Source organism: Fusarium odoratissimum, assembly GCF_000260195.1.
Source record: "Fusarium odoratissimum NRRL 54006 unplaced genomic scaffold supercont1.2, whole genome shotgun sequence".
Classification (NCBI taxonomy): domain Eukaryota; kingdom Fungi; phylum Ascomycota; class Sordariomycetes; order Hypocreales; family Nectriaceae; genus Fusarium; species Fusarium odoratissimum.
Window position 1 is genome coordinate 1,656,612 of NW_022158688.1, and position 25,315 is coordinate 1,681,926.

General features: G+C 49.2%; 8 protein-coding genes across 15 annotated transcripts; 3 read left to right on the forward strand and 5 right to left on the reverse strand.

Moving 5' to 3' along the window:
* Positions 1–109: 109 nt before the first annotated feature.
* FOIG_02190 (uncharacterized protein) lies at positions 110–2,369 on the reverse strand. Of its 4 annotated transcripts, XM_031199378.1 has the most exons (4): positions 2,003–2,369; positions 1,818–1,939; positions 1,603–1,768; positions 110–1,556 (listed from the first exon to the last, which is right to left on the reverse strand). In XM_031199378.1, the coding sequence occupies exons 1-4, from the start codon at positions 2,073–2,075 to the stop codon at positions 454–456; spliced, it is 1,464 nt and encodes a 487-aa protein (XP_031071415.1). In that variant the 5' UTR covers positions 2,076–2,369; the 3' UTR covers positions 110–453. The 4 variants fall into 4 exon arrangements, with proteins under 4 accessions (XP_031071415.1, XP_031071417.1, XP_031071414.1 ...); XM_031199380.1 differs by having other exon boundaries at positions 1,603–1,939; XM_031199377.1 differs by having other exon boundaries at positions 1,818–2,369.
* A 122-nt stretch (positions 2,370–2,491) lies between these two features.
* FOIG_02191 (beta-glucosidase) lies at positions 2,492–5,660 on the reverse strand. The gene is made up of 6 exons (XM_031199381.1): positions 5,040–5,660; positions 4,749–4,992; positions 4,619–4,691; positions 4,265–4,573; positions 3,878–4,219; positions 2,492–3,828 (listed from the first exon to the last, which is right to left on the reverse strand). Exons 1-6 carry the CDS (start codon positions 5,374–5,376, stop codon positions 2,821–2,823), a joined length of 2,313 nt encoding a protein of 770 aa, XP_031071418.1. The 5' UTR covers positions 5,377–5,660; the 3' UTR covers positions 2,492–2,820.
* Positions 5,661–6,385: 725 nt separating this feature from the next.
* Positions 6,386–8,993, forward strand: FOIG_02192 (alpha-D-xyloside xylohydrolase). Its single transcript, XM_031199382.1, has one exon. It carries the CDS (start codon positions 6,579–6,581, stop codon positions 8,922–8,924), a length of 2,346 nt encoding a protein of 781 aa, XP_031071419.1. The 5' UTR covers positions 6,386–6,578; the 3' UTR covers positions 8,925–8,993.
* A 2,010-nt stretch (positions 8,994–11,003) lies between these two features.
* FOIG_02193 (uncharacterized protein) lies at positions 11,004–14,980 on the forward strand. The gene is made up of 8 exons (XM_031199383.1): positions 11,004–11,379; positions 11,444–11,692; positions 11,742–11,806; positions 11,855–12,310; positions 12,372–12,387; positions 12,538–12,632; positions 12,693–13,058; positions 13,110–14,980. Exons 1-8 carry the CDS (start codon positions 11,333–11,335, stop codon positions 13,298–13,300), a joined length of 1,485 nt encoding a protein of 494 aa, XP_031071420.1. The 5' UTR covers positions 11,004–11,332; the 3' UTR covers positions 13,301–14,980.
* FOIG_02194 (nitrite reductase [NAD(P)H]) lies at positions 13,298–18,391 on the reverse strand. 2 transcript variants are annotated; one of them, XM_031199384.1, is made up of 4 exons: positions 17,184–18,391; positions 16,981–17,131; positions 14,958–16,930; positions 13,298–14,905 (listed from the first exon to the last, which is right to left on the reverse strand). In XM_031199384.1, exons 1-4 carry the CDS (start codon positions 17,246–17,248, stop codon positions 13,825–13,827), a joined length of 3,270 nt encoding a protein of 1,089 aa, XP_031071421.1. In that variant the 5' UTR covers positions 17,249–18,391; the 3' UTR covers positions 13,298–13,824. The 2 variants fall into 2 exon arrangements, with proteins under 2 accessions (XP_031071421.1, XP_031071422.1); XM_031199385.1 differs by having other exon boundaries at positions 16,981–18,391.
* On the forward strand, positions 17,613–21,114 carry FOIG_02195 (uncharacterized protein). Of its 3 annotated transcripts, XM_031199388.1 has the most exons (3): positions 17,613–18,334; positions 18,385–19,039; positions 19,095–20,845. In XM_031199388.1, exons 2-3 carry the CDS (start codon positions 18,604–18,606, stop codon positions 19,205–19,207), a joined length of 549 nt encoding a protein of 182 aa, XP_031071425.1. In that variant the 5' UTR covers positions 17,613–18,334; positions 18,385–18,603; the 3' UTR covers positions 19,208–20,845. The 3 variants fall into 3 exon arrangements, with proteins under 3 accessions (XP_031071425.1, XP_031071424.1, XP_031071423.1); XM_031199387.1 differs by having other exon boundaries at positions 17,613–19,039; positions 19,095–21,114; XM_031199386.1 differs by having other exon boundaries at positions 18,385–20,794.
* FOIG_02196 (uncharacterized protein) lies at positions 19,104–22,208 on the reverse strand. The gene is made up of 4 exons (XM_031199389.1): positions 21,976–22,208; positions 21,495–21,928; positions 20,035–21,445; positions 19,104–19,985 (listed from the first exon to the last, which is right to left on the reverse strand). Exons 1-4 carry the CDS (start codon positions 22,054–22,056, stop codon positions 19,356–19,358), a joined length of 2,556 nt encoding a protein of 851 aa, XP_031071426.1. The 5' UTR covers positions 22,057–22,208; the 3' UTR covers positions 19,104–19,355.
* A 186-nt stretch (positions 22,209–22,394) lies between these two features.
* FOIG_02197 (hexokinase) lies at positions 22,395–25,286 on the reverse strand. Of its 2 annotated transcripts, XM_031199390.1 has the most exons (3): positions 23,817–25,286; positions 23,197–23,769; positions 22,395–23,146 (listed from the first exon to the last, which is right to left on the reverse strand). In XM_031199390.1, the coding sequence occupies exons 1-3, from the start codon at positions 24,410–24,412 to the stop codon at positions 22,666–22,668; spliced, it is 1,650 nt and encodes a 549-aa protein (XP_031071427.1). In that variant the 5' UTR covers positions 24,413–25,286; the 3' UTR covers positions 22,395–22,665. The 2 variants fall into 2 exon arrangements, with proteins under 2 accessions (XP_031071427.1, XP_031071428.1); XM_031199391.1 differs by having other exon boundaries at positions 22,395–23,769.
* Between the last annotated feature and the right edge of the window lie 29 nt (positions 25,287–25,315).

The following is a 25,315-nucleotide window of genomic DNA, read 5'->3' on the forward strand; positions in this document are numbered from 1 at the left end:
CCCGAAATTAGTGGAGAGCCATGGTTCCGTTCAGAAGAGGGTCAACTGGGGGAGAGCCCTGGACTCTGGAGGCTGCGTCTTTTTGATCCACCATCCACAAACCAAATCATGGAACCTGACCAAACGGAAGATCCCTGCAATGCAGCCGAGAAATCGAGGCAAGCAACCCAATCTGCCGAATTCAACCTATACCGAGAGAAAGCCTCATTAGCTCACCCAGGACCAGAACAGGCAGATATCGAATCTCATGGGTATGACCACTAACTACCTAACTAAACTATATGCTTCAATATTCATATCTATCGATGCTTGTAACAATACGCTTACTGCGGTTGGCATCAAGGCCCATCTCGCGGTTTATTCCAAACGCCAGCCTTAAAACGCCTAAAGCAAAAACCCGAACAAGCCAAGTCAGTCATCATCATCCATCAAGAAGAACACAGAAACCAACAGCTATTGACGTCGGTTTCTCGTCTTTTTACCAGTTGTCTGCACATCTTCTTCCTCTTCGTCCTGCCCCTTTTTGAGGTCTTCTGTGAGACCCCATTCCTCCTTGTCGTACCAATCTTCCCCGTCCGACATGTCTCGGTTGAGCCCTGAATGAGCTTCTGCCTTAGACCAGTGGAGTACATTCTTCCGCATCTGCTCGGCTTTGAGGAGTCCTAGAAACAGCCTCTTTGCCCCTCTACACACCTCTTCCTGCTTCTGCACGTAGAGAGCAAGCAATCGTCGAATATCTTCCGCTTCTTGGTCCGGCAAGCCGATATCCCGATCTGGTCTTGCTCCTGAAGGTGCAAGAAACATGGGATGTATGAAGTCATCGTCCCCGTCGGAGATCATGGATACATCTGCACCTATTGTCTCAGCCGATTCCGTTTGTTGATGTGCATCGCTGCCTGAAGGTTTCGCAGTGGCTTCAGCTCTGGTCGCCTCCATATCATTCGTCCCTTGTTCGTTTGTATGCTCATTGACCCCGTTTGTCGCTTCGCCCCTGGAATCTCTTTTATCCGTCTGTGCAGCTGGTACTTGCTCGCCGTTATGCATATTTGAAGCCGTTCCAGCACCGTCCTTCTCAGCCTCAACCTTTGCATTCTCGTCGGCATCCTCTACGAGAGAATCATCTGGGTCGGCAGTTCCAGCGTCCGTCATGGTTATATCGGCATCCTCTGCTGGGTCCTTGTCTGTGGGCTTGCCATCGAATGTTGTGTCTGGTAAAGCATCTCCTTGTTCGACACCGCTGCCTTGTTGTACGTCGCCGTTGGTGACTCTGGGAAGCGCCGATACCGCCTGGGATAGCGCCAACAGATGTTGCGCCGTGTGGTTGTCTGTATAGAGCTCAACATCTGCCGGCCGAACCATCATTTCGCATGGGACCCATGTGTAGTCGCCGCAGAGCGTTGTCAAGAGATGTCTGACTCTCCACAGAGACCGGTTCTCCTTGCGCATTATGTCGCAACTTTGGTCAACAAGTCGAGTCAGGGTTTTGGACGTGAAGGGCTTCGATAGGGTCGGGTGTGTCGGTAACGCGGTTGATGCAGTAAGTGGAGCAAGGATATCTACTCCTGTTAGCCCTGCTACTCAAATGGGTGATTGTTGACTTACTCTCTATTTGTATGTTGGCGTAAGGGTTCATCTCTGCCGCTAGGGCCTCTGCTTCTTGAACGCGCTCCTCATCTTCGTCGTCGCTATCTATTTCGTATCCTTCCTCGTCGACTAATGGGGGATTGCGATATAGGATCGGGCGTCGGACACCACCGTATTCGACATACTAGCAGATGTCAGAAATTGGCCTGGGAGGATTTGACAAAACAACGAACCTCTCTATACGAACTTGGACCATTATTTGGGACCAATTGCCCTTGACGGGCAAACCGTGCCTGCCTTTTGAGCTTATTGCCGCGATTGCTATAGCTTTCGATCTCGGAGTCTGAGTCGGATTCTGTTGGGTGGATGGTCAGTTGCCAATCCCTCCATCGCGACAAGCGCAATGAGATTTCCGTACCATATGATTTCCTTTTGAATGCCTTCTTCATACCCGCTATGGTTTCGGCAAAGAGAATTTGTTGCGACGCCATGGTGGACAGAGGGTGGAATGAACAGTCGAATCGACGGGAGTTGTGGGCGAAGCGACGAGGGAGCGCAGGCCTTTTGGGCGCGTCCAGGGAGGAAAAAAGACGCTCGAATACTGTTGGCAGCCCTCCACTACAAGGCTGAGTCTCAGTCCGTGAGAAAAAGTCGTGTTGACGTAGAAAAGCTAACCATAAGCAAATTTGGATCGAGTGTGCTGGGACGACGAGGAGAAGCTGGAACGAGAAGCGAGGCTGCCCGCCTTCCCGTAGCCCATGACCACATTTCCGGGCGCAGACTCTTCTGATTGGTCATTGCCCGGATGATAAAAAAGCCGGCGCCGGATAAAGCAATCCCTGACCGTTTACGATAAGATAAGCCCAATCTGTGGCTCTCATTACTATTTCACTGCTGTATTGGGTGACATTCTTTAAAGATTCGCAGCTTGACTCAGTCTATTTTACCTGAATCACACTAATCTCATTAACTCATGCTACTGATTGCTCGAAAGGACTAAAGTACTCTTTCCTAAGTCAATTGACCGTACCAGGGGGTGCTCCAACAACAAAATGTCACCAAGCTGCAATACGTCAACATGTCATGCAAGCAATTATGACTCGGTGCCAGGCACGTCAACGCCACAATAGACTGTGCAACGCTGTATGACTGCAAGGATATGATCAACTCAATTGGGAAAATAAATAAATAGATTGACATGCCCTGTTACGGGATTGGCGTTTAATCTAAACGGATCTATGAAACTGTGACAGTCACGTTGCCTTTGAAGTTCTCGCTCGAGTTTCCTACAAAGACAGTGAAATCACCAGGCTCCACGACATACTTCATCTTGCGGTTCCATAGACCCCAGTCCTCAACCTTGAGATCAATCTTGACGGTCTGGGTCTTGCCAGCCCTGACGGCGACCTTCTTGAAACCCTTGAGCTGGTATCGCGCAACATCGACAGAGGCAAGCATGTCCTTGACATATAGCTGCACGACCTCAGAGCCGTCGCGCTTGGACTTGTTGCTTACGTCAACGGAAACGGTGACAGTGTCGGTCGCAGTGACGTTCTTCTTGGAGACGGAGATCTTGGAGAAATCGAACTTGCTGTATGACAAACCATAGCCGAATGTGTAGAGGGCCTCGGGGTTCTCAAGGACGTAGTTGCTACCAAACTTAAGGGTACCGTTCTCATAAATCTTACCAGGGTTTGGCCAGGCGCGCGCAGAGTTGAGATGGTCGTAGTAGATAGGCGTGGTGCCGACATCGTAGGGGAAGCTGACGGAGAGCTTGCCCGAGGGGTTGACGTCGCCATACAGAATATCAGCCAGAGCATGACCGCCTTCCTGAGACTGATAGAACTGCTGAATAAGAGCAGAAGCCTCCTCTGAAATCCATGGCTCTGTGATAGGCTTTCCAGAACTGTACACCACAACGGTGGGCTTCCCAGTCTCGATGATGGCCTTGACGAGCTTGGGCATGGCACCGATGAGATTCAAGTTACTCGCATCTATATGTTCTCCTGTAGTGGCGTTTAAACCGCCCCATAGCTCGTTTTGATCTCGAGTCCATGTTCCGACGACTACAACGGCGACATCAGCGGCCTCGGCGGCGGCGACAGCCTCCTTGAAGCCAGACTCGTCTGTAGACCAGCGCTCGCAACCTTGAGTGAAAGTCACTTTGCCTTTGCTAGCGGCTTTGATTCCATCGTAGGGAGTAACTCCACGGGTCATGGCTGTGTGGATGACATAGTCACCGTACTGGTTGTCCAGTTAGTGATGGTTCACCAGATAGTCAGAAAGTACCCACATTGACATAGCCGTGGGCCATGGGACCGATGACAGCAACGTTGGCGTCTTTCTTCAGAGGCAGAATATTCTCATGGTTCTCCAGAAGAACGATACTCTCAGCATCAAGTTGGCGTGCAACCTTCTTGTGAGCCTTGGTGTTGACATAATCCCAAATCTTATCATCTGCGACACCAGTGAAGGGCTTCTCAAAAAGACCCATCTCGAACTTGGAGCGAAGAACACGAGATACAGCGGTATCGACGACCTTTTCGTCAAGTTTACCAGCTTTGACGAGCTCAGGGATGATTTCGAAACTCCAGTAGCCACCACCCATCTCAGCATCGTTACCAGCGGGAAGAGTCTACAAAAGTCAATATTTATCCGGTAGGAGCTTAGGGCGACTTACCTCAAGAGTGATGCATTCATCGTCCTCGAGAGGGCAGACGTAAAAGGCCTGAGCGAGACGAGCAGTACCACCAGCATCGGAAATAACGTAGTACTTATAACCCCACTCTTCTCGAAGGATATCAGTGAGGAGGTAAGAGTCTGAGACGACTGGAACACCATCGTAGGAGTTGTAGGAGGACATTATTGAGGTTGCGCCTCCATCGATGATGGCTCGCTTGAAGGGAGGGAGGTAGAGAGACCGCAGCTCTCGCTCACCACCGTGGACTGGGCCAGTGTTGATACCTTGCTCTGGGGTTGCAAAAGCAGCCTTTGAATGTCAGTACGCGAATTGATGGTGACTGAGCAGACCTACATAGTGCTTAACCATGGCTGAGACACCACCTGCTTGAAGACCCTTAACATATCGATAACCCATTTCTCCAGCTCTAATCGGAAATTAGTAACTACTAGGTAGCCATAAGCTTGATTTGGTAAGAACATACAAATAAGGATCCTCGCTGAAGCATTCCTCAACTCGACCGAATCGCAACTCTCGAGCAAGATCGACTTGAGGAGAAAACAACTGATTGATGCCAACGGCTCGAGACTCTGTTGCAATGACATCGGCCATCTTCTCGATAAGCTCTGGGTTGAACGAGCAACCCATGCCAATTGGGCTATTGAAAATTGTTCCATTCAAAATCAAGACTCCGTGGAGACCTTCACTCTGAACAAAGGCGGGAATACCTGCTGAGCATTAGACCATGAGCCCAATAGTGAAGCATAACACTTGCCAAGCTCAGTCTCCTTAGCCAAATAATCTTGTCCTAGCTTAGCAGCCTTCTTGATAGTAGTCATATTCGCGTATAAGCCTGTCCAGATGGAATTGGCTCGATACTTGAAGTTCCATGCCAAACCAGTCTTATTGACAGTCTCATCAGTGAGATTGAGATAGTTTGTCATATCACCCTGGATCAATTGCGCCGCCTTGTCCTGGATCGTCATCCGCTTGAGAAGGTCCTCAACTCTGTCATCGATAGAAGCTTTGGGATCCTTGTAAACAGGTTTATCCTTGGCAGCCTGGCCGGCCACAGCCAGAACTGCCACGCAGAGGTAGCCAGAGAGCTTCATTGTGAGAGTTGAAGGTGAAGAAGCTGTCTGGAGCTATACACTGAATGCGGTGGGATCGTTATGTTTTATATCAAGTCTGGAACCTTGTCTTTACAATTAACCGTGTAGCCTAGGAGGGGAACTGCGTCACTTCATGATGCTTGACATGGCACCTTACTGTTCAGTAACATTGCATATGAGCTTTAATTGCGGGCTCCTGGTCCATGGATTGTCCCTTGAGGATATCCTCAGGGAGCAAGAAAACGTCTGACCTAAACCTAAGGTGCCAATATTAACTAATATAAAAGCCTACTAAGCATATGCTAAGTTTACCTAAATTTACCTAAGTCTTTTTGTCACTTAGGATAGAGTTCCTAAGTTTTCTTGCTTCTCTAGGATCTTATGGCCGAAGAACAGGACGATCATGACAAGACCCCGGGAAATGCGGGGGCGCCACAAAGAAGGAGATGGGTAAAAGATTGGGATTCGTGGATTTGTTTTTAAGTTGATATGGGATGAGAGTGAGCAAGGGGCGCGGGCCGGTATATGGAAAGACGAGCCGAATATCCTAGCTTCGATGCAGATGAACTGACTAAGAAGGATGAAGCTAGCTACGAACTCGTGCTGGGAAGATCATTTTGGAATAGGTAGGTGTTCTCTGCTTGTTAAACAAGCTGTCATACGTGACTAGGAACCCACATCTCCGTGTAAGGCAAGTTGAGAGACCTCTCAGAAACGAACGATGCATCCTGGAAGACCCCGTTCGTTACAGTGGCCCTGAACCCCGCGATGGGCTGCAGCTAGAGGAGCCCCGTCTGTGTTTAACCGGGTGTGCCTCTAGCGCCCGCTGATTTATCCACCACTTGATCGTCGAGCAGGGGACCCTTGAGGGGACAGGATGCAACTCTCCAAGACCATCATGTGTGTAACTCGTTGCCAGACCCGAACGAATGACGCTGAGGGGACAATGTCATGATAAGTTGGTGGGGTCAAGAGGGGCTGCTCCGGGTGAATTGTCACCGTGAGAGGAGTGGGATGCTGATGCATTTGAGGTTCCATGATGGAGGATTGTTGAAGTGGAGAGTAATACCATATCATTCTCTCTCTCTCTCTTAAACCAAGACTTGGTTATTTCCTAGAGAAACAATCCGTCTTTTCACTCATCAACAGGCCAATCGAACCAAGATACCTCCTATTCCCACTTCAATCAAGAAAACACCAAAATGCATCTCCGCGATGGCATGTGGCTGCCCGCCCAAGACTTTCGCACCGAGTATGCCGAAGATGTCTATGAGATCACTCCCAGCAAGGACCAGCAGGCCCTGAATCTGCTATGTCCAGTGAAGCACATCCGCTCTCGAGGCGATACCCTCAACCAGCCCACACTTGATATCGATATCAAAGCAGAGATGGATGGAGTTATCTCCATCGAGACCACGCATTGGGCCGGTGCTCAACGAAAAGGCCCCAACTTCGATCTCTTCCCAGCTGGGCAGCCTAAAGTTGAGGGAAAGATCGTCAAGAGTGATAAGGGCACTACTATCCAATCTGGAGTTCTCTCTGCCACTATTCATCCTGACCAACATAACTTCGACATCAAATTCCACAGCTCAGATGGCAAAAAGCACCTCACGAACCTGGGCAATCGTAGCACAGGATTCGCCTACTCCCCGGCCCCTAGCACACCAATGCAGACCGGCGACATGCGCGACTTCAAGCACTACATGTTCATGCAAACGACTCTGTCCGTCGGCGAATCCGTCCACGGTCTTGGCGAGCGCTTTGGAGCATGGAACAAAGTTGGTCAGAATGTCATCCTTTGGAACGCCGATGGTGGTACTTCAAGCGACCAAGCTTACAAGAACGTTTCTTTCTGGATGAGCAACCGTGGTTATGGTGTCTTCGTGGATAACCCTGGAAAGGTAGATTTCGAAATTGGTAGTGAGAGGTGTTGTCGTGTGCAAACAACTGTGGAGGGGCAGAGGTTGAAGATGTATATCATCTACGGCGACGGGCCTAAGGATGTTCTCAAGAAATACACTGTCCTCACTGGAAAAGCCAACAGAGTTCCCAGTTGGAGTTTTGGTCTTTGGCTGACGACTAGCTTTACTACCAACTACGACGAGACTACGGTCAACTCATTCCTTGAGGGTATGAAGTCTCGTGGGTCACCTGTTGATGTCTTCCACTACGACTGCTTCTGGATGAAGGGCTTCAGATGGACAGACTTTGTCTTTGACGAAGAGCGTTTCCCTGATCCCAAGGGCCAGATAACGCGACTCAAGGAGAGTGGGCTTTGCAAGAAGGTCTGCGTCTGGATCAACCCATACATCGGCCAAGCTGGTGCGGCATTCAAACACGCTGCTGAGAAGGGCTATCTCCTCAAGCGCAAGAATGGAGATATTTGGCAGTGGGATCTCTGGCAAGCTGGCATGGGTCTTCTGGACGTGACAAACCCTGAAGCTTGTGCCTGGTATACCGAGTGCCTGAACGGACTCTTCGACAAGGGCGTCGATGCCCTCAAGACGGACTTTGGCGAGCGTATTCCCACTCTTGACGTTCAGTGGCACGATGCCTCGGTCGACCCACAAAAGATGCACAATTACTACGCCTTCATGTACAACAAGCTTGTCTACGAGGCTCTCCAGAAGCGATACGGCGAGAAGGAGGCTGTTCTTTATGCCCGCGCTGCCTGTGCTGGAACTCAGCGCTTTCCTCTCGTATGGGGCGGAGATTGTGAGTCTACACCCGAAGCTCTCGCTGAATCTGTCCGCGGTGGGTTATCAATGGGTCTCAGCGGCTTTACTTTCTGGAGCTGCGACATTGGTGGCTTCGAAGGTTCTCCACCACCGTGGATCTACAAGCGATGGGTCGCGATGGGCCTTCTGTGCAGTCATAGTCGTCTGCATGGAAGCAATTGCTTCCGAGTTCCATGGGTTGTCGACAATGATGATACCACCGAGGAGGGTTGCTCCAGGACTCTAGCCAAGTGGACGGCGCTCAAGACGCGATTGATGCCGTATATCTTCTCTCAGGCTATTGAGTCTATAGAGGGTGGGATTCCAATGTCTCTTCGAGCTGTTGCGCTTGAGTTCCCTGAAGATCCAACCTCTTGGTACCTTGATCGCCAGTTCATGGTCGGATCACAGCTCCTAGCAGCTCCCATTTATGAAGAGTCGGGCGAAGTTGAGTTCTACCTCCCTAAGGGAACATGGACATCTTATTTCACGAACGAAGTCAAGTCTGGTCCTGGATGGTTTAAGGAGAAGCACGCATTTGGCACATTGCCTCTTTACGTGCGCGAGAACACCGTTCTTGTCCTCGGGAGTTGCAAGGAAGTTGGTGCGGATTATGACTTTGCGAACAACGTTGAGGTTGCTTTGTATCAGGCTTCTCCTGGTGCTAAGGCTACTGTGGTGGACGGAGAGGGAAATGTTGTTGCTGAACTTGTAGTTGGACAAGATGGTAAGCTCGAGGGTACTGATAAACTCAAGGGTGATTATAAGGTTGCTGAGAAGGGTCGTGACTTGAAGGGAGATGCCCCAGTCTCAATCGAGTCTCTGTCATAGGCACATAGATTTCATGACTCAAGTTACTATATAGAGGACTTGATTAAATTGTTGCTATTTGTTCTGAGACCGAGGCTCTTGACTGTCGATATGATGTCTTTCATCTCATGTCTCGTAGTGTTCCCTAGAGCCACAACAGAACTCGGTTCATGACCATAGTCTTCAAAATCACATGTCAATTTGCAATGATTACAATATCCGAAGACCGGACATTTGGACATTGGTGTCCTGGTGAAAACATCCTCCATGTAACCAGTTACTCGTGCCGTAGTCCCGAGAGGTTGGAACATGTCAAGCCTGCTCGTCAGCACTAAGCAGCTACCTTGGAACTCCACAAAGAGCATGAGTTAGCGAGAATCCTCTGAAAATCCTTGAAAGAATTGTATCTCATGATGATTCTTCCAGGCGGAGTCAAGAAATGTAGGACCTATATCCTAAGAGGCAAAAAAGCCTAGGTAAGTTTAGGATAGACTTAGGCAAATTTCGTATGCTTAGTGGGTCTTTAGTTGCTTTTTGGCACCCTTCCATAGGTATCAATAGAAATGGCAGAAGCTTCTTGTTCTCTGAGGCCACCCCACAGTGATTCCCAACCGAGTCCGCGTTTAGGTTCCACTGAGTCTCCAGCGGGGTTTGGGGGTTAGGAATTGCCCGAAATGGTAATTTTAGTGGTCTATAGTCGTCGCGATTGGTTGGTCGTTTTGCTCGTGAAGTGGGCAGTCATATTGTACAGAGGATCTAGACAAGTGGGAATAAACATATGATCATCTAGACAAGTAACGTAGCAGGGAATTGCAGATCAAATGACGGAACTAGAGGAATTCCCCCCCGATGACAATTTATCCGGTTGCTCAAAATGTGGCATCATAAGCGGTGACCTGAGTGCCACTATCCACGAAATGGAACATGCAACTTGCCCATGATATGGAATGTGAATGATCACCGAGCATTCGCGCAGAACCATTTAGAAGAGAAGGAGATATCTGCCTTGGAAGAACTGGAGCCTTGCCGGTATCATGTGATGTGTGGCAATATGAGATGAAAACCAGACCTCTGATTGCACCCCAACAATTGAGTGCATCAGAAGAACCTATAAACACTGAATATCGGCAATTGCATTCAACTGCCGTGCAACGAAGATCAAAATGGATGATTAGAATATGCATATTCGAGGCACTGTCTTTTGAGGTTACATTGTCACGGTGTAATATTGATGGGGAGGGTATATGTGATTAATTAAATGATCATAAAGGCCTCCCGACCGTCTCAGAACTCTTTCATGATGCAGACCTGGTTGAGTTTGCGGACCCCCAAAGCCGAAGGACTCGGGCTTATTCACCTTTTACATACATGTCCCTCGAGTAGCCGAAGCCCAGGTGCCTTTTGTCTCACTATCAGTACTTGGAAGCATGAGTTTACATGACAGACAGTTAGAGCACATGCAGGGCTGTACTGACAACGGCGTAATTCCTCCGTCAGAAACCAGTACCAATCTTACCTTGATGCATTTGGTGGATCTTGAATATACACATAATAATAGAATAAAAGGCCTGCCTGTTGTATCCGACGATGATCTGAACTCGGGTCGGGTCAAATACCCCCGAACGACACTGATTGGTCCGGGTGTAAGCAACCACACGAAGGATCAAAGGTTCCCTTACAGGTTCCTCTACTCCATGTAGACAGCTGCATTCAAATTTAGCCGGGATGGAAAAAGCTAAAGGCCATGTGCTAAGATGTCTGAGATCAGACCATGATCGTAGTTCGACTTTTGTATCGTCTAGTCTCTGATCAAGGTATTGACACGGTAATAACTCTGGTAGGTTAGGGGCGATTGTACGCGTTGAAGTTTAGAGTGTTCATTCATAGGCTGGTTATTCTTCAACACCATTTAACCGCCGCATCGAGGGGCCGGTTGCCGAACACTAGTAGTATATTCTCCGACCGCTCGGAACCGACGAGGAATCGCACCAGGGGCACCATGTAGTTCTACGGGATCACGATTTTCGGCATGTCATGTCCCATCTAGAGCCTCGGCCGAAGCCGGGGAGAGGTCAGATCAGGGCTGAAGATGCAGAAACGGGCCGTTACTGGTCATGCGTAGGGTTCACTATGGAGATAGCAATAAACCTTGCGTGATATCGCCGCCTCTAGTAGTATGACTGTTGCGGAGGTGGCCTTTGGGGCCCCCTGGGGAAGAAGAGGCCGTGGGTCTTTGAGGATCAGGGTGTAGTTAGAATTGATCAACATGCTTCATGAAGCATTGAGAATGGAGCCATTGCTTTGGGGGTGATGATCATACAAATAGTGAAAGGTCCGCTGTTAGCATTGGATCTAATCCACATGCTATTTATCATCTAATACATTGGACTACGAATCACTTATACGACTTTACAGGTTAAGGCTCTCAAATGGGGAAGGCATACAGTATCGGCCTGGCTTGCTTTGCAGCCATTGGGTACGTACGAGTTATTTGGATGTTTCGTTCCTATAGGGAAGATGTTGACTGATTTGACCGATAGCTCGTTTCTTTTTGGTTATGACTCTGGTGTCATGACAGACGTGATAGCATCGAAGCACTTCCAGAACTACTTTGACACAACATCTACATCCTCCATTATAGGCGCCATTAACTCAACATTCAGCGGTGGAGCAGTATTTGGCGCCTTGTTCGGTGGAGTTATTATGGATAAGTATGGTCGAAGAAAGACGATCGGAATCGGTGCAGCTATTTGCACGGTTGGCGGTATTCTTCAAGCGGCGGCCTATCAGTACGTTTGAATTGTTGAACACAACTACTATGAACTAACTAGGCGGCAGTCTGGCTATGATGCTTATTGGTCGAATTATTGCTGGTTTTGCTGTTGGTTTGCTCTCTATGAGTGGTCAGTCAATCTTCCGATTCGTGAATTTGATTAACTTATGATGTATAGTTCCCGTCTATCAATCCGAATGCGCCAGCCCCAAGAATCGAGGACTTATTGTCGGCCTCGCCCAACAAATGATTGGAGTAGGTTTCATTGTATCAACATGGGTTGGATATGGAAGTCATCATATGCCCGATACTTCATCTTTCCAATGGCGTTTCCCCTTGGCTTTCCAAACATTCCCGTCTGCACTTTTGTGCTTGGGTATGCTCTGGCTTCCTGAGACACCCCGACATCTCATCGCGACAGATCAGTTGGACGATGGAATGAGAACGCTTCGAAAGTTGCACTTTGATGGCTCGAATGATGAGTGGATCAAGTCTGAGTTCAATGAGATCAAGCTCACTCTTGATGCCGAGAAGGCTGCCACTGCACCTGGTTGGATGATCATGTTCAAGGTGCCTCAGTGGAGGAAGCGCCTTATGCTTGGAACTCTTGTTCAAGTCTTTACTCAATTCACTGGTATGATGCCTTGTATTGGAGAACCACCTGTTTCAAGAGCACATACTAACATAAATCCTAGGAATCAATGTTATTGGGTAAGCTTTTGACCTATTCTTGAATCCTTGACGCTGTCTTGATTTCTGAACACCATTCTGATTTCACCTCAACTTTCGCCATGACTGCTTGCTTAAAATACAGAAACATTGACAAGTATTTCGTATACGCTCACTAACAGAAGTACGCAGTTACTACCAAACCATTATGTACGAGAAGCTTGGAATCACTGGAAAGACAAGTCTTCTGGTTGCAGGCATCTACAACTGTACCGGTCCTTTGGCCAGTAAGTTCGGCATCTTGTTTCCTTCAATAAGTTCCCTGTTTGAAGACTAACAATTTTGAGATCTGTTTTTCATCACCTTTATCTCTGATAGGATCGGCCGAAAGAGGCCTCTTATTTATGGAATTATTGCTATCACCATTGCTCTGATCCTAGAGAGTGCGGTCAACTCTCAAAACGTCGATGGCTCACACCGTGGCCTAAGTATTGCCGGAGTTGCCTTCTTATTCTGTGTCACAATCATCTTCTCGCTATCGTTTGGTCCTGTATCCTGGACGTACATGTCTGAGGTAATGCCATATCAAATCCGAGGAAAGGGTTGCGCATTCGCCACAGGTATCGGTAACTGGCTTGTGAGCACTTTCTGGAACCAAGTCAGTCCCTTTGCCCTCGAGGAGCTTGGTTGGAAGTTCTATTTCCTCTTCGTTGGTAAGTAAACTCCGTGGGGCTTTTCTTTGGTCAATTGACTTACACCAACAGCTTTCAATCTTGTCATCACACTGCCCACCCTTATCTTTGCTTTTCGAGAAACGAAGGGGCTATCTCTTGAGGAGATTGATCTCATGTTTGGCGATCGAGCTCTCGGAAACCTTCCTGCGGATATTGAGAAGGACGGCGGTGTCATTGCTGTTACCAACACCCATGATGAGAGACCTCGCCAGGAGCTTTGAGCGGCGAACCTCATCCGTGTTAATAACTTCTAATGGGCTATATAACAGAAGGATTAGAGGACATAATTTCAAGATGACCCTAGAAAGTTGAAAGATCTAGTATAAGAAGACCTCTATATATCTAATAGCCACGTCCTATCGTCGTTCCATTCGCTGATGTCCTTCAGAGACCACCTTCTTCGGTACAGTATCTAAACTCAGGCTAGGAGAAGAGAGGAAAGAGAACTCGATCCTAAGCAATGAAAAATCTTAGGCAAGTTTAGCATAAGCTTAGGAGGCCCTTTGATGAATTTATCATCCGGTTCTTCCTCAATATGGACTTTTTACACCATGTTCATGCCCGTCGAACTCATCATTGAGCTGATAAGGGACCATATGCTTGATGTTGAGCTTGACGTAACATAAAAAGAGGTATTTATATATGCTCTACATAACATAACTCATAATGACCCAAACCATTCCGGTATATCCCCAACGCCGAACCATGATATCTTAAGCACGTCTATCCTCTATGTTTCTTTTCTCTACCATTCCGGCGCACCGCCACCACAACCATTCGCTGCCATCATAAGGTCAAGTGGCTTAGTGGTCATCTTCGCACCACCAGTCGGCTTGACATACGGCTTCTTTCCCCTCAACCCAACAAACTTGATCTTGCTGTCAAGCTTAGCAAGAGGCGCCTCACCGGCCTCGCCCTTCTTGACCATCCACTTCTTTGTGCCCAAGGCGGCATCAAGCTCCTCCACAGGGGGAAGCTTGAGGTACAACATACCGTCGGCTCGAGCCTCGGTAGGGAATGTGGCGATGGAGAGAGACTCGTCTGTCTTGCAGGCACCGTTGCCAAGGTCAAAGTTGCGCTTGTGGTGAGGACATGAGACCCAGGGTGAAGCACCATCCTTATCACCATTCGTCACAGCCTTGTTGGGCTCTTGGCCGATGAGACCGTCAGAGAGGATAAATGCACGCTTGTGAGGACACATCTGTTGTGTGGCGTAGTAGACGCCCTTGATGCGCCAGATGGCGAGCTGCGTGTCACCGCGCTTGACAGTGGCGGAGATACCGTTTGGCAACTCGTCAGCACCGTCAAAGTATGAAGATTCGATGATGGGTTCCCAAGAAGTCATGGACCACTTGTCCTTGAGACCTGAGAAGTTGTCTGTAGCTGCAGCGTCCGCAGGCCAGAAAGCTGGTCGCTTCTGACCACGGTCATCTTCAAGCTCCATGTTGCGTGTTGTGTCGTTTGTGTTGGCGAACTGCTTGAACTTGGCAGCGATGGCAGGGCTCTTGATAGCTTCGGCCCACTCGTCGAAGAAGCTGTCAACAAGCTCTTCCATCTGCGCCTCGAGTGAGGCGTTGATGCCGAGCTTGTCCTCAAGGATGACCTCCTGAAGGTACTTGATACCACCGGGGAGGTTCTCGATCCAGCGGGCTGTTCGCTGAAGCTTGTCGGCTGTGCGCATGTAGAACATGAGATATCGGTCAAGGATTGTCACGACATCAGCTGGGGGCACATCCTTGGCTAGAAGCTCGGCATGGCGAGGGTTCGCACCACCGTTACCGCCAACGAAGATGTTCCAGCCCTTCTCAGTGGCAATCAAACCGAAACTGAAATCCATGTTAGCGGACCGAAGAATTGAAAGACGGGGGCAAAACATACTCTTTGCCTTGAGCTTCAGCACACTCTCGCACACAACCACTCACACCACCCTTGATCTTATGAGGAGCTCGAATACTCTTGTATCGCTCCTCCAGACGAACGGCCATACCAACACTGTCACTCAGACCGAATCGACACCATGTAGAACCAACGCAACTCTTGACGGTTCGCAGAGACTTGGCATAAGCATGACCGGACTCCATACCACCAGCAACAAGCTGGCCCCAGATGTCGAGAAGGTCCTGCTTCTGGGCACCAAACAAGTCGATACGCTGACCACCTGTGATCTTGGTGTAGAGGTTGTACTTCTGGGCAACCTCGCCAATGACCACAAGCTTGTCAGGAGTAATCTCACCACCGGATACACGAGGGACAACAGAGTAGGTACCGTCTCGCTGGATGTTACCCAAGAAGCGATCATTGGTCTCCTGGAGACCGTGAGTGGTCTTGTCCATGACGTGTCTGTTCCACAGTGAAGCCATGATGCTTGCTACCACAGGCTTGCACAGCTCACAGCCAAGAGCCTCCTTGTCGTTTCCAGCCTCGCGCATCACTTCACCCATGTTCTTGAGGCGCTTGACCATGATGATGTTGAACAGGTCAGCGCGAGAGTGGTTGAAGTGCGAGCACACGTAGTTGGTGACCTCCTGGCCCATAGATGCCATTGTCTTGTTGAAGATGGTGGTGATGAGCGGAACACAACCTCCACAGCCGGTGCCGGCCTTTGTGCACTTCTTGATGCTGGCAACATCCTTGCAAGTGCCATCCTTGACAACCTTGACGATGTCGCCCTTTGTGACGTTATGACACGAGCACACCTGAGCATCATCGTCGAGATCATCAGTATCCTCGCCACCATCCTTTTTGGCACCGAGAATAAGCTCGCTGGGAGAAATCTCAAGCTCCTTCTGCGCCTTGACCATTGGTAGAAGCTTGACGTAGTCACAGACATCGCCAATCATCATACCACCAAGAAGGTACTTTCCATCCTTAGTAAAGATGTACTTCTTGTACACATTCGAGAAAGGGTCTTTGTATGTAAGAGCTTGTACAGCTTTGGGCTCTTTAGCGTCGCCATTGACGAGTGTCCTGGCGTACTTGGGAGGAAGCGTCACGGGACCATCGCGGTCAGCGAAGCAATCACCGAAACTAGCGACGTTGACTCCGAGGAGCTTCAGTTTTGTGCTCATGTCGGGAGTCTTGAAGGTCTGAGGGCTGTGGAGCTTGGCTTGTGTGAGGTTGAAAGCGACGACTTCGGCCATGGCTACACCAGGAGCGATAAGACCGTAAGCCATACCACGCCAGCTGGCGCACTCTCCAATGGCGTAGATATCGGGCATACTCGTTCTCAAGTCATCGTTGACGACGATACCACCGCGCTGTCCAACTTCGAGGTTGGCGCTTCTGGCGAGGTCATCTCTTGGCTTGACACCAACAGCAAAGCACAGTGTTGAGCAGCTGATCTCTGAGCCATCATCAAAGATAACCCCAGTGAGGTTGTTGTTCTCGTCAGTCTTCATGCTCGACACGCCCTTGCCGAGATTGAGGTTCACGCCAAGCTGCGAGACCTGATCCGCTACCATCTTGCCACCAGTCTCGTCGATCTGTCTTGTGAGAACCCACTGAGCCTTCTCAATAACATCGACTCTGTTGAAGGTCTCAAGATCAAGCATGGCCTTTGCGGCCTCAAGACCGAGAAGACCGCCACCAACGACAGCTCCATTGGTGCCCTTCTTGTCGTTGGAGAACTTGATAAGCTTGTTCAAGTCTTCGATTGTGCGGTAGACGAAAACACCATTTGCGTCCCAGCCCTTGAGCATACGGGGAAGAATAGCATCTGAACCGGTGGCGAGGACGAGGATGTCGTAGGGGTAACTCTCGCCGTTTGCGCATTCGATGATTTTATCCTCGGTGTTGATGTGTGTGGCTTTTGTGTTGACGTGACAGTTTAATGAGCTTCCAGCTTCTGTGTACTGTAGGTTGTTAGTGCCTGGATTGCAGTTTTGGTTCAGATTGAACGTACCCATTCTGCTGGGTTCATGTATAGTTCTTCAACTTTTCGGTGCTCGAAGAATGTTGTGAGTCCTACTCGGTTGTAGGCGAGATATGGTTCTTCTCCAACCACTGTGATGGCGTATTCTTTTGATTTGGCGTCATATTTAAGCAGCTTTTCTCTGTATTATTGTCAGATCACGGCAGGCAAGTAAATAATGTAAATGGACTTACATGAAAGCAATGCCCACCATGCCCAGGCCAACGACCACCACTCGTTTTTGTGTCGTTGCAGTCATTTTGACAAGTTAATATTAAACAAGTACACTTGGGAGAGGAACCCAAAAGATAGAAGGGATATCATGGCCTCTCATGGTTATAAGTGATTCTCAGAGCCTGTTACAAAAAGAGGGTCTTCTGTACCTCAAGACCACAAACTATGGATCCCCCTGATGTTTTCCTCATCTCCCTATCTAGAACGTACATCTCCGGGATAGTACAGCTCGTGCTAAGCATTTCCGCCGTTCGTCCATAGAACGTGAGCGCATTTGCAGCTCTCGGCAGGGCTGATCTTTGATAAGGAGACTGCGCACCGTGGCTGAGGGACCAATCAGGGACTGCGCCCGCACGGTAGAGGCGTTTTGGGCTCCGCGGAGAAGCAATATTCTCACCAAGGGGTCGTACGTCGGAACACACCACGACAGAGCATGATATGAGGTCTTGAGGTGATTCTCAGAATCGCATCCGGTTTCTGGCGAAATATTATGCTCCAAGTCATAGTTTCACCGTACGGTGAAGTCTTTTGTGGGTTGTTGACTGATCTGAGTCTCGGTGAAGGCTGAAGCCATCTCGAATACCGCCTAGTTCAGTGTAGAATTGTCACTGCTCTTTCTTGGCCCTTCTCTCGAGAACATGTCCTCAGGTCCTGAACAGGGAATGTCATTGTTCTAGACTCGCTCAATCAAAATCCTCACTCAAAGCCGGATAACAAAATTCCTCGAGCTATTTTTGTGTGTTGTATCGATCGGGAATATTTACTACCTTAGTTCCCATATTCCCTGTATTAACCTTTCTCCTCGGAGTGAGCCTCCTTATCAATGCCGACATAGATAAGCCTCAATATCAACCTCTTCTGCTTTGCAACACAGCGACTCTAACTGGGCGATACCTACAGTTCCCCCACAAAGATAACACCACGGCTCAGTGTCACGGAGATTCAATTGTCAAGCATTCTCCACGGAATAATCAACAAGAATACGCAGAGACTATGGGGGACAAGTCCGTTATGTGGAGTCTCGGAGAGGAATCCCTGAGGCGAAGTTTGGTGTCGTGTCGTACGAATGGAGATGATCTGATTTACAAACACGAATTCAAACTTTGTTCTGGTATGTTATTCCAAGCGAAAAGGACTGAAGGAATTTTATTTACTCCGTAGATCTTCATCGCATGGTTCGATAAGGTAGCAAGGGTTAATCAAGAATGGGATACTGAAGTCTGAGGCCTAGAATTGCATCGCATTACCGTAAACGGCTTTGGCCGATCAACCTATCACACGTGTTTAGCCTGACGGGTACCTTAGCTGTAGAGCCCCTCCCACGTCATCGTCTCAGCCCCTCCAATCCTCAACACCACACAGACATCACCAACCTAGACAATGGCGACTACCACCGAATCCTCCTTCACATTCCCCCGCGAGTACCATTTCCCCGCCTTCTTCACACGCCAAACTAATCTCACTACACTCCATGCCCAGCGCAACAAATGGTCCGATCTTATCCTCGCCTACGCGCGACATAACCGTATCTTCCGCCTATCGCTGTCCGAAGCAGCAGATTCAGATCTCTTTGTAAACCGAAAGCTCGATCGAAGGCTACAATTTGATGACATCCGTGATGTGATTTCTTATATGCACACAGATGGGCGTGTAGAATACGTCGGAGGCAAAACAACAGGGGATGTTGTGTTTCTGTATTGGCGAAAGCCCGAGGAGTGGGCGGAGCTTGTAGAGAACTACGTCGAAGAGACGGGGCAGAAGGGCAGTGTTCTTACAGTCTATGAACTTGTCGAGGGAGATGGTACAAAAGGAAATGGTAATTTCAGTCAGACCAGACAATATGTTAAAGATCCTATGGCTGATCCTCATAGACATTCACGGCATGGACACAGATGTCCTTCTAAAAGCTCTGAACATCCTCGTCAAACGAAACAAAGCTCAAATATTCGGCCAGGACGACTCATTAGGCGTCAAATTCTTCTAAGCACCGAAACATACATACTCATCTCTACATAAGGCACATGCGACTTTTCATCACAGTACGCGCACCAATATGAACCGACTACGGACTCCAACATCGGCAGCGATGTTAAACCATCCTGAACGCCATCAAGCAACAGCCAGAGAAAGGGCTACTGCGAATTTCCGTAAAAGTTCTCCGCCAGAAACTTGTCATCAAACCGCACCTGTTGAGCCATTGCGACATCGAGCAACCAGTCAGGTGCAACAATACGAGGCTCCATGTTGCCGTTGTACGCCATATCACGGAATTTCTCCCAAAGCGGCCTCTCGTCGGGACGTCCGCTACTTAATAGGTAGACCGGCTCGGGTGGCGCGTTACCCTCCTCCTCTGCCGTTGTTGGTCGGATTGTCGTCCCGCTCCGAGCCCGGTAGATCTTGAAGATCGCCCCGTTGGCCTCGGCGATCGCTTTGTAGCTCTCCGCACCATTGCGGATCTTTTCCGTGCAATAGATGGGAACACCAACAAGAAGTTTGCCTCTATTTGCCTTAGCACGAGCGACTGATGTCTCAAGGACCATGTTGTGCCTTTTCTCGGCCGCATTGTCTTTGAGGATGAAATCCTCAACGTCGAGAAGGGTACCCTTGTCCAAAGACTGGTCAATGAAAGTTGATGAGATCACTGTTGGGCCGCGTGCAAGCGCGCATAGGAATTTGACAGTGCGGACAACACTAGGGGCTGCCAGATAGTCGCACGGTTGACCCTCTTGAACGATCTGTATCCCCATGTCCCGGAGTTTTCTCTGTCATTTGGTTAGAATAGATTCAAACAAATGGCTCGCGCTTACGTACTCGATCTTGATCTTCCTTGTTCTTGTCTCCAACCCAGCGAGTGAATCCAGTCAAGACGACACGCATCTGAATGTCTGGAAGTGACTGCTTGGTCTTCTTGGTCGGCCGCTTCGCTAACGCGTCGGCATCTTCATCTTCAGGCTTCTCATCTTGTTTGGTTTTGCTGTTAGTCTTTTCGGCCTGGTCGGCTGCTCGTTTTCCACCCCAGATTGCATTGCCTCCCTTGGCATGTCTCTTCTTCTCCTTTTCATAAAGCGCGATATCGTCGCTCAGGCCATGCAGACGTTCTTGAGCTTTCGCTTTGGCGCTACGGCTTCCTGTAGAAGCCACCGACGGTGTCTCGTTCTCCTTCCCAGTACGACGTGGACGAATTGGTGTTGCATCTCCGATGGTCCTCGTCTTCTTTGCAGACTTCTCGCTCTCTCCTCTATTAGAGTCTTCCATCTCAACGTCCTCATTGCCAACCTGACCAACAACAACACCCTCTGCTGGCCCTCGTGAATATGCGTTATCCTCTGCAGCTTCCAGGATTGCTCGCTTCCTCTTGGCTCGCGGTGATAGCTTGTCCTGCCCCCCGGGGTAGTACTTTTCGCGCAACTTTGGTTCATCAAAGAACGTTTGCCCGATTACCTCGCCCAGGTTAGTGCGCGGAGGGAAATGATTATACTTCTTAATGTTGATGGGCCTAATTTCGCACTTGGCATAGCTTTCCTCAATCCAGAGATGGTTGATAACGGCAATCCCCCATTCAGGAGCAGCCTTGCATTTCTCGCTAGAGTCTCTAGCAGTGATTAAATGCGTGTTCTCAGCTCTCATCGTTCTGGTGAACTCGGCTCCAGAAGCCTTGATCAGGTTCTCCAGGTAAATTCGTGCTTCACCACCGTAATTTGATACTGTAATGCGTAGACCCCTGAATCCTTCTATACCATCCTTGGGGATCGGATAGTGTAGCAATCGACGAAGGGGCGATGTCCACTCGTTATGAACGATAAGCCAGTAAAGCCAGGCCAGATTTCCAACTTCTTTGCACGACTGCGCAGCTTGGACATATTGCGGACCATCGCGATATTGGCAGATGAGCATGTCACAATCCTCGACCTTATCCACGAGCCTTCCGCCTCCTCTGACGATGATTTCCTTGACCACCTTTGACAGTCGATCGGTTATAGTTAGATCCCCGGATAGCAGTACATTTCGGTCTTGGAAGACAGTGGCCGGTGGGCGTACAATCTCCCCATCAGAAGGTAAGGGTAAAGGCAGATAATTCGGTGTCGGCGATGTCGCACCCGCGAGGTTTTCGTTGGAGGGAATTTTGAGATCGTCCGCGGAAGTCTTCTTAAGAATTTCGGGATCGGGTAGTAGATAGGGACCTTCGTCGATACGTTTCCCAAGTTTGAAACAATCATCGAACCTGGAGATTGTCAACGACCAGCATTATAAGCCATTTGCGCAAGACTTACCAGTGTGGCAGCACAACTTTGCCTTTCCATCCCTTTTGTAGAGCAACTTGGACCTTGGGATGATCCATCGATAGGGCGCAAATATGTGTGGTCAATTTAGACGCATCTTTTGTTTCTTGTCCACCCAAAGCCATTGTAGCACCAGCAATACTCTCCTTGTCGGTCTCTGGTAGATCCGCGCAAGTCACCACCACCTCGGAAAAGATCATTCTCGGATCAGGCGAAAAAGGTCTAATTTGAGCCTGTTTCCTGCGAGCTATTGAGAAGGTGATCCATTGAGTCGTCACTACAGGGATCATATGGGCCTGTGCCTCAGTGAACTGGGGGAAATCGATCGTGTTGGAGATGATGTGGGTGACCTTCTCGATCGGTAATGAGCCGTCGCGTCGAGGTTCGCATATTTCTGCACCATTTTCTTCTAAGATTGTTGATAGCTAGGAGTTGTCAGTATTGATAATTGAGCTTGGCAGCTTCAGCATACCTCTCCGACCAGTTTGGGGGTCAGTAAATTGCTGGCAACGAACGCGATGGCGCATTCAGCAAATGTGTCGGTGGTGGCCATGTCGCGTGTTCAGGGCAAAAAGATAGGATGAAAGAGAACAAAATAAGCGAACAACACCGTGGTTATGACATTAAGTCAAAAAATTAATCTAAGCTCAAGAGATCAACAGCTGCGGGAAGATATTAGGTTGGTGTAGAAGATACCGTGGGGTGCCTAGAAACTATGTGAAGCTGCAGACGCGCCGGCCACTCAACGCGAGAGTTTGACGCGTGCACGTGACCATCAAGTCCACCTAAATGGCCTTATGAGTGGAGCGGGCACCAACCTTCAGTTGGGGAAGGCGGTACCGCGCAGTCAGTGATGAAGGTGGTACCAAACACCAGCATAAGAAAATTCAGTTATTGTGATAGCAGATCTTTTGATATGACTATCATTCAAGACTGGAGAATCACATTTTGGGGCCTAAGGCTATCATGAGCAGTTCCCAGGGACACGTGTGTCTAAGGGCTGTATTAATATAGTATCAACATCTCCGTCCCAAGTTCATCATCCGAATATATTCTCCGTAAGAAATCATCCAAAGATATTTTCATCTCAAAAACCAAAACGCCCAACACCGATGCAATGCTATAACGTGACATTAAAATGGCGTATACCCGTTCCTTTTCTTTAGCCAACCACGCCCAATGGCCCCTCTACGACCTCCTCCAAAGAGGCCAAGGCCACTGCTGCTCCCATCAGGGAGCTCTCCTTTGCTGACACAAGCTTGATTGTTCTGTTTCCAGACTTTTCCATCTTGTCAGCCGCTACCAAGTCATTTAGATACGACTGACAACTATCAAGATAGCCAGGGTAGCTCTCAATAACACCGCCGTTGTAGGCTACTGTCGTCTCAGCCAGGTCACGGTCTGCTTCGGCGCTGTCTCGCTCAGATGATTCGGGTGATAGTGTGGACACGAACTTGTTCTGGCTGTCGATGCGCAAGTTCCAGAAAGCGTGTACGCCAGCAGCAACAAGCGCACTTGAGCGCCTGGAGATTAGACCGGCTAGTTGCTTGAGGAATGATAGATCAGCACCTGTGGGGGGTTGGCTCGATGGGTGGCGAGAGGAAAATTGCTTGCGTGCCTCTTCGGCATCAGAGCTTGTATCCCTATGATCGTTAGCATGCTGAAGCTGGACAATCTTGAGTCTAAAACTCACCTCTCAATGATAGAAAGTGTCTCGGTTGAGAACGAGTAAGGTTTCTCCAGGGACACAGGAACAACACCTCCAAAAACCCCAGTCGACTCAATCGCCTCAACAAGTGCCAATCTGCAAATCTCGCCCAGATACATGCCGCTGACCATGTGCTCTAGAGGCTGAAACTCAGGTCGGGAGTGATTCACCAATAATTGCCGGTCCCATCTTGTCAAGGGCAAGATATCACGTCCCATCATGCTGATCTCGCTGTTGATGATGACATGTGTCGCTTTCTCGAACCATTGGGGAGGACGCTCGCCAAATTTGACACGTCCGATGGCGGATACAGGAAGATAGGCAGCGAGGTTGACGCCAGTACCAAGGATGAGACCGAATCTCGTTGTGGGGTGGTTATACGACTCCGATAGTAAGCATGCACTAGAGTCGTTGACAATAGCTCGAAGTTCTACGTTGAGACCGCGGTTCAAGCAGGCTGTTCGTACGATCTCTCCAAGATCTTGACCCAACAACCCGTTGCACGCAGCGAAGCCCTTGCCCATCCCTTGCAACTTGCCACCTGCCAGTGATGTTTGTCTAACAAATATTAGCTCTGGACGAAAGGGCGTGTGGAATAAGCATACTCAATGGGAAAACTCCATGCCATCGACATAGGCAAAGGTCCATCAGATCTATCTTGCTGCTCTAGCTCTGCTGATAGAGTCTCTAGTATTTTCTCGGCCATCCAGTCGAAGAACAACATGCCTTCTAGGGCTTTGATCTCGGGTGTGATGTGGAAGTTTCTCATGCTCACAATCCTGCTCTCCTCACCAATATTGGACACGCGACCACACAGTTCCACCAATGCTACTCTGAGGGTCGAACCACCAACATCCAATGCCACAAAGCGGCCGACCTCTGTACCTCTTGGCAGCTGATGACTGTATGACGGGAGCATACACTCCATATCAGTTTCTAGTCGCTCTAGGAGTTGTTTCCGTAGGTTGTTAGATAGTTCTTGCAGGCCATCTTGACTGACAGGGTCGAGGAAGAGAGCCTCTGCCTCTTTGAGGAAGTCTTGGGCAGATTTGCGTGGCGTATTAGCGAATCGCGTCTTTGTGTTTGTCTCAAGCCCCAGAGAGCTGCCCCAGTAAGCCAAGAGTGACTGAACCAGTGATTTCCCCCGAAGGAGGCTCTTGATGATGGCAGCCAAGAGTGTCTTTTGAAAAGTCGCTGACATGATAGTAACGAGTGATTATGGAAAATAGAAACGAAAGGGGAAAAGGAAGAAGGTTTGAGTCATGGACACGGCAGAATGTAAATAGTCCAAGAGAATGCGAAAAGAAGAGGTTGAAGCAACCGCCTTCGAAGGAATAGATGGGATGGGGTGAGGGTGAGAATCTTACGCCCCGATGGATGGACCAACTACTGCTGCTACTAGCAGGTGGAGGGTGTCTGATGGACAGGCACAGGTTCCTGGATAGGTAGCTCAGACGAGGGGAGATCTGAAGGAAACAACACGAAGATGGAGATGGGCCACCTCTGATGGGACATGCCAGGAGTTGACGGGGTCAAAGCATGAGAAGGGACGGGTAGAGCGGAGCAGACGACAACAGAGTCCCGCAGAGAAGAAGCAGAAAAAGAGTCGACGTTGCAAGGGGGAGTCGGTCTGGTCGAATTCAGTTCAGTGCGGTGCAGTGCAGTTCACGCTGTCATGGAAGTAGAGGGAGAGCAAGAAGAGTAGGTGTAGGTAAGTGGTAATTGGTAGTAGTAATGTATCATATCGCCTCCAATTCGTCCATGAGATCAAAATCAACGTCGCACAGCGAAAGCGCCCGCTCACGCACACGCTCTCTCACAGGCGACACGCGACAACCGCCACAGCGCTGCGAGCCAGCAAATTAGTGAGCAGAAGCGCCTGTAGCTGTAATTGTCATTGTGGCCTTTGACCTCTCTGTGGCCTTGGAGATTGTTGGGTCAGACGGGGTCGAGGATCGTAGCCAGATGTGGAGGAGTTAGTTGTAACGTAACGTTGCGTGTGAGTGTGAGTGCCCCGTGAGAAAGTGGATGGTTTTTTATTAGTGAGTGACATGGGCCCCGTCACGTTTTAATTGTTAGTGCACCGCTACTACTATGGGAGACC

Bases quoted from the DNA above. Each gene is read 5' to 3' on its own strand.
- FOIG_02190 (XM_031199377.1), bottom strand. From the start codon at position 2,075: ATGGCGTCGCAACAAATTCTCTTTGCCGAAACCATAGCGGGTATGAAG. The intron at 1,769-1,817 runs GTTCGTTGTTTT...GACATCTGCTAG, and splicing joins GTCCAAGTTCGTATAGAGAG to TATGTCGAATACGGTGGTGT. The intron at 1,557-1,602 runs GTAAGTCAACAA...TAACAGGAGTAG, and splicing joins CGCCAACATACAAATAGAGA to ATATCCTTGCTCCACTTACT.
- FOIG_02191 (XM_031199381.1), bottom strand. From the start codon at position 5,376: ATGAAGCTCTCTGGCTACCTCTGCGTGGCAGTTCTGGCTGTGGCCGGC. The intron at 4,692-4,748 runs GTATGTTCTTAC...ATTTCCGATTAG, and splicing joins TTCAGCGAGGATCCTTATTT to AGCTGGAGAAATGGGTTATC. The intron at 4,574-4,618 runs GTAGGTCTGCTC...TGACATTCAAAG, and splicing joins CAGCCATGGTTAAGCACTAT to GCTGCTTTTGCAACCCCAGA.
- FOIG_02192 (XM_031199382.1), top strand. From the start codon at position 6,579: ATGCATCTCCGCGATGGCATGTGGCTGCCCGCCCAAGACTTTCGCACC.
- FOIG_02193 (XM_031199383.1), top strand. From the start codon at position 11,333: ATGGGGAAGGCATACAGTATCGGCCTGGCTTGCTTTGCAGCCATTGG. The intron at 11,693-11,741 runs GTACGTTTGAAT...ACTAGGCGGCAG, and splicing joins CTTCAAGCGGCGGCCTATCA to TCTGGCTATGATGCTTATTG. The intron at 13,059-13,109 runs GTAAGTAAACTC...TTACACCAACAG, and splicing joins GTTCTATTTCCTCTTCGTTG to CTTTCAATCTTGTCATCACA.
- FOIG_02194 (XM_031199384.1), bottom strand. From the start codon at position 17,248: ATGACTGCAACGACACAAAAACGAGTGGTGGTCGTTGGCCTGGGCATG. The intron at 17,132-17,183 runs GTAAGTCCATTT...ACAATAATACAG, and splicing joins ATGGTGGGCATTGCTTTCAT to AGAAAAGCTGCTTAAATATG. The intron at 16,931-16,980 runs GTACGTTCAATC...AACAACCTACAG, and splicing joins ACATGAACCCAGCAGAATGG to TACACAGAAGCTGGAAGCTC.
- FOIG_02195 (XM_031199386.1), top strand. From the start codon at position 18,604: ATGGCGACTACCACCGAATCCTCCTTCACATTCCCCCGCGAGTACCAT.
- FOIG_02196 (XM_031199389.1), bottom strand. From the start codon at position 22,056: ATGGCCACCACCGACACATTTGCTGAATGCGCCATCGCGTTCGTTGCC. The intron at 21,929-21,975 runs GTATGCTGAAGC...GACAACTCCTAG, and splicing joins CCCCCAAACTGGTCGGAGAG to CTATCAACAATCTTAGAAGA. The intron at 19,986-20,034 runs GTACGTAAGCGC...ACCAAATGACAG, and splicing joins ACAAGGAAGATCAAGATCGA to AGAAAACTCCGGGACATGGG.
- FOIG_02197 (XM_031199390.1), bottom strand. From the start codon at position 24,412: ATGTCAGCGACTTTTCAAAAGACACTCTTGGCTGCCATCATCAAGAGC. The intron at 23,770-23,816 runs GTATGCTTATTC...AATATTTGTTAG, and splicing joins GCATGGAGTTTTCCCATTGA to ACAAACATCACTGGCAGGTG. The intron at 23,147-23,196 runs GTGAGTTTTAGA...TAACGATCATAG, and splicing joins ACACTTTCTATCATTGAGAG to GGATACAAGCTCTGATGCCG.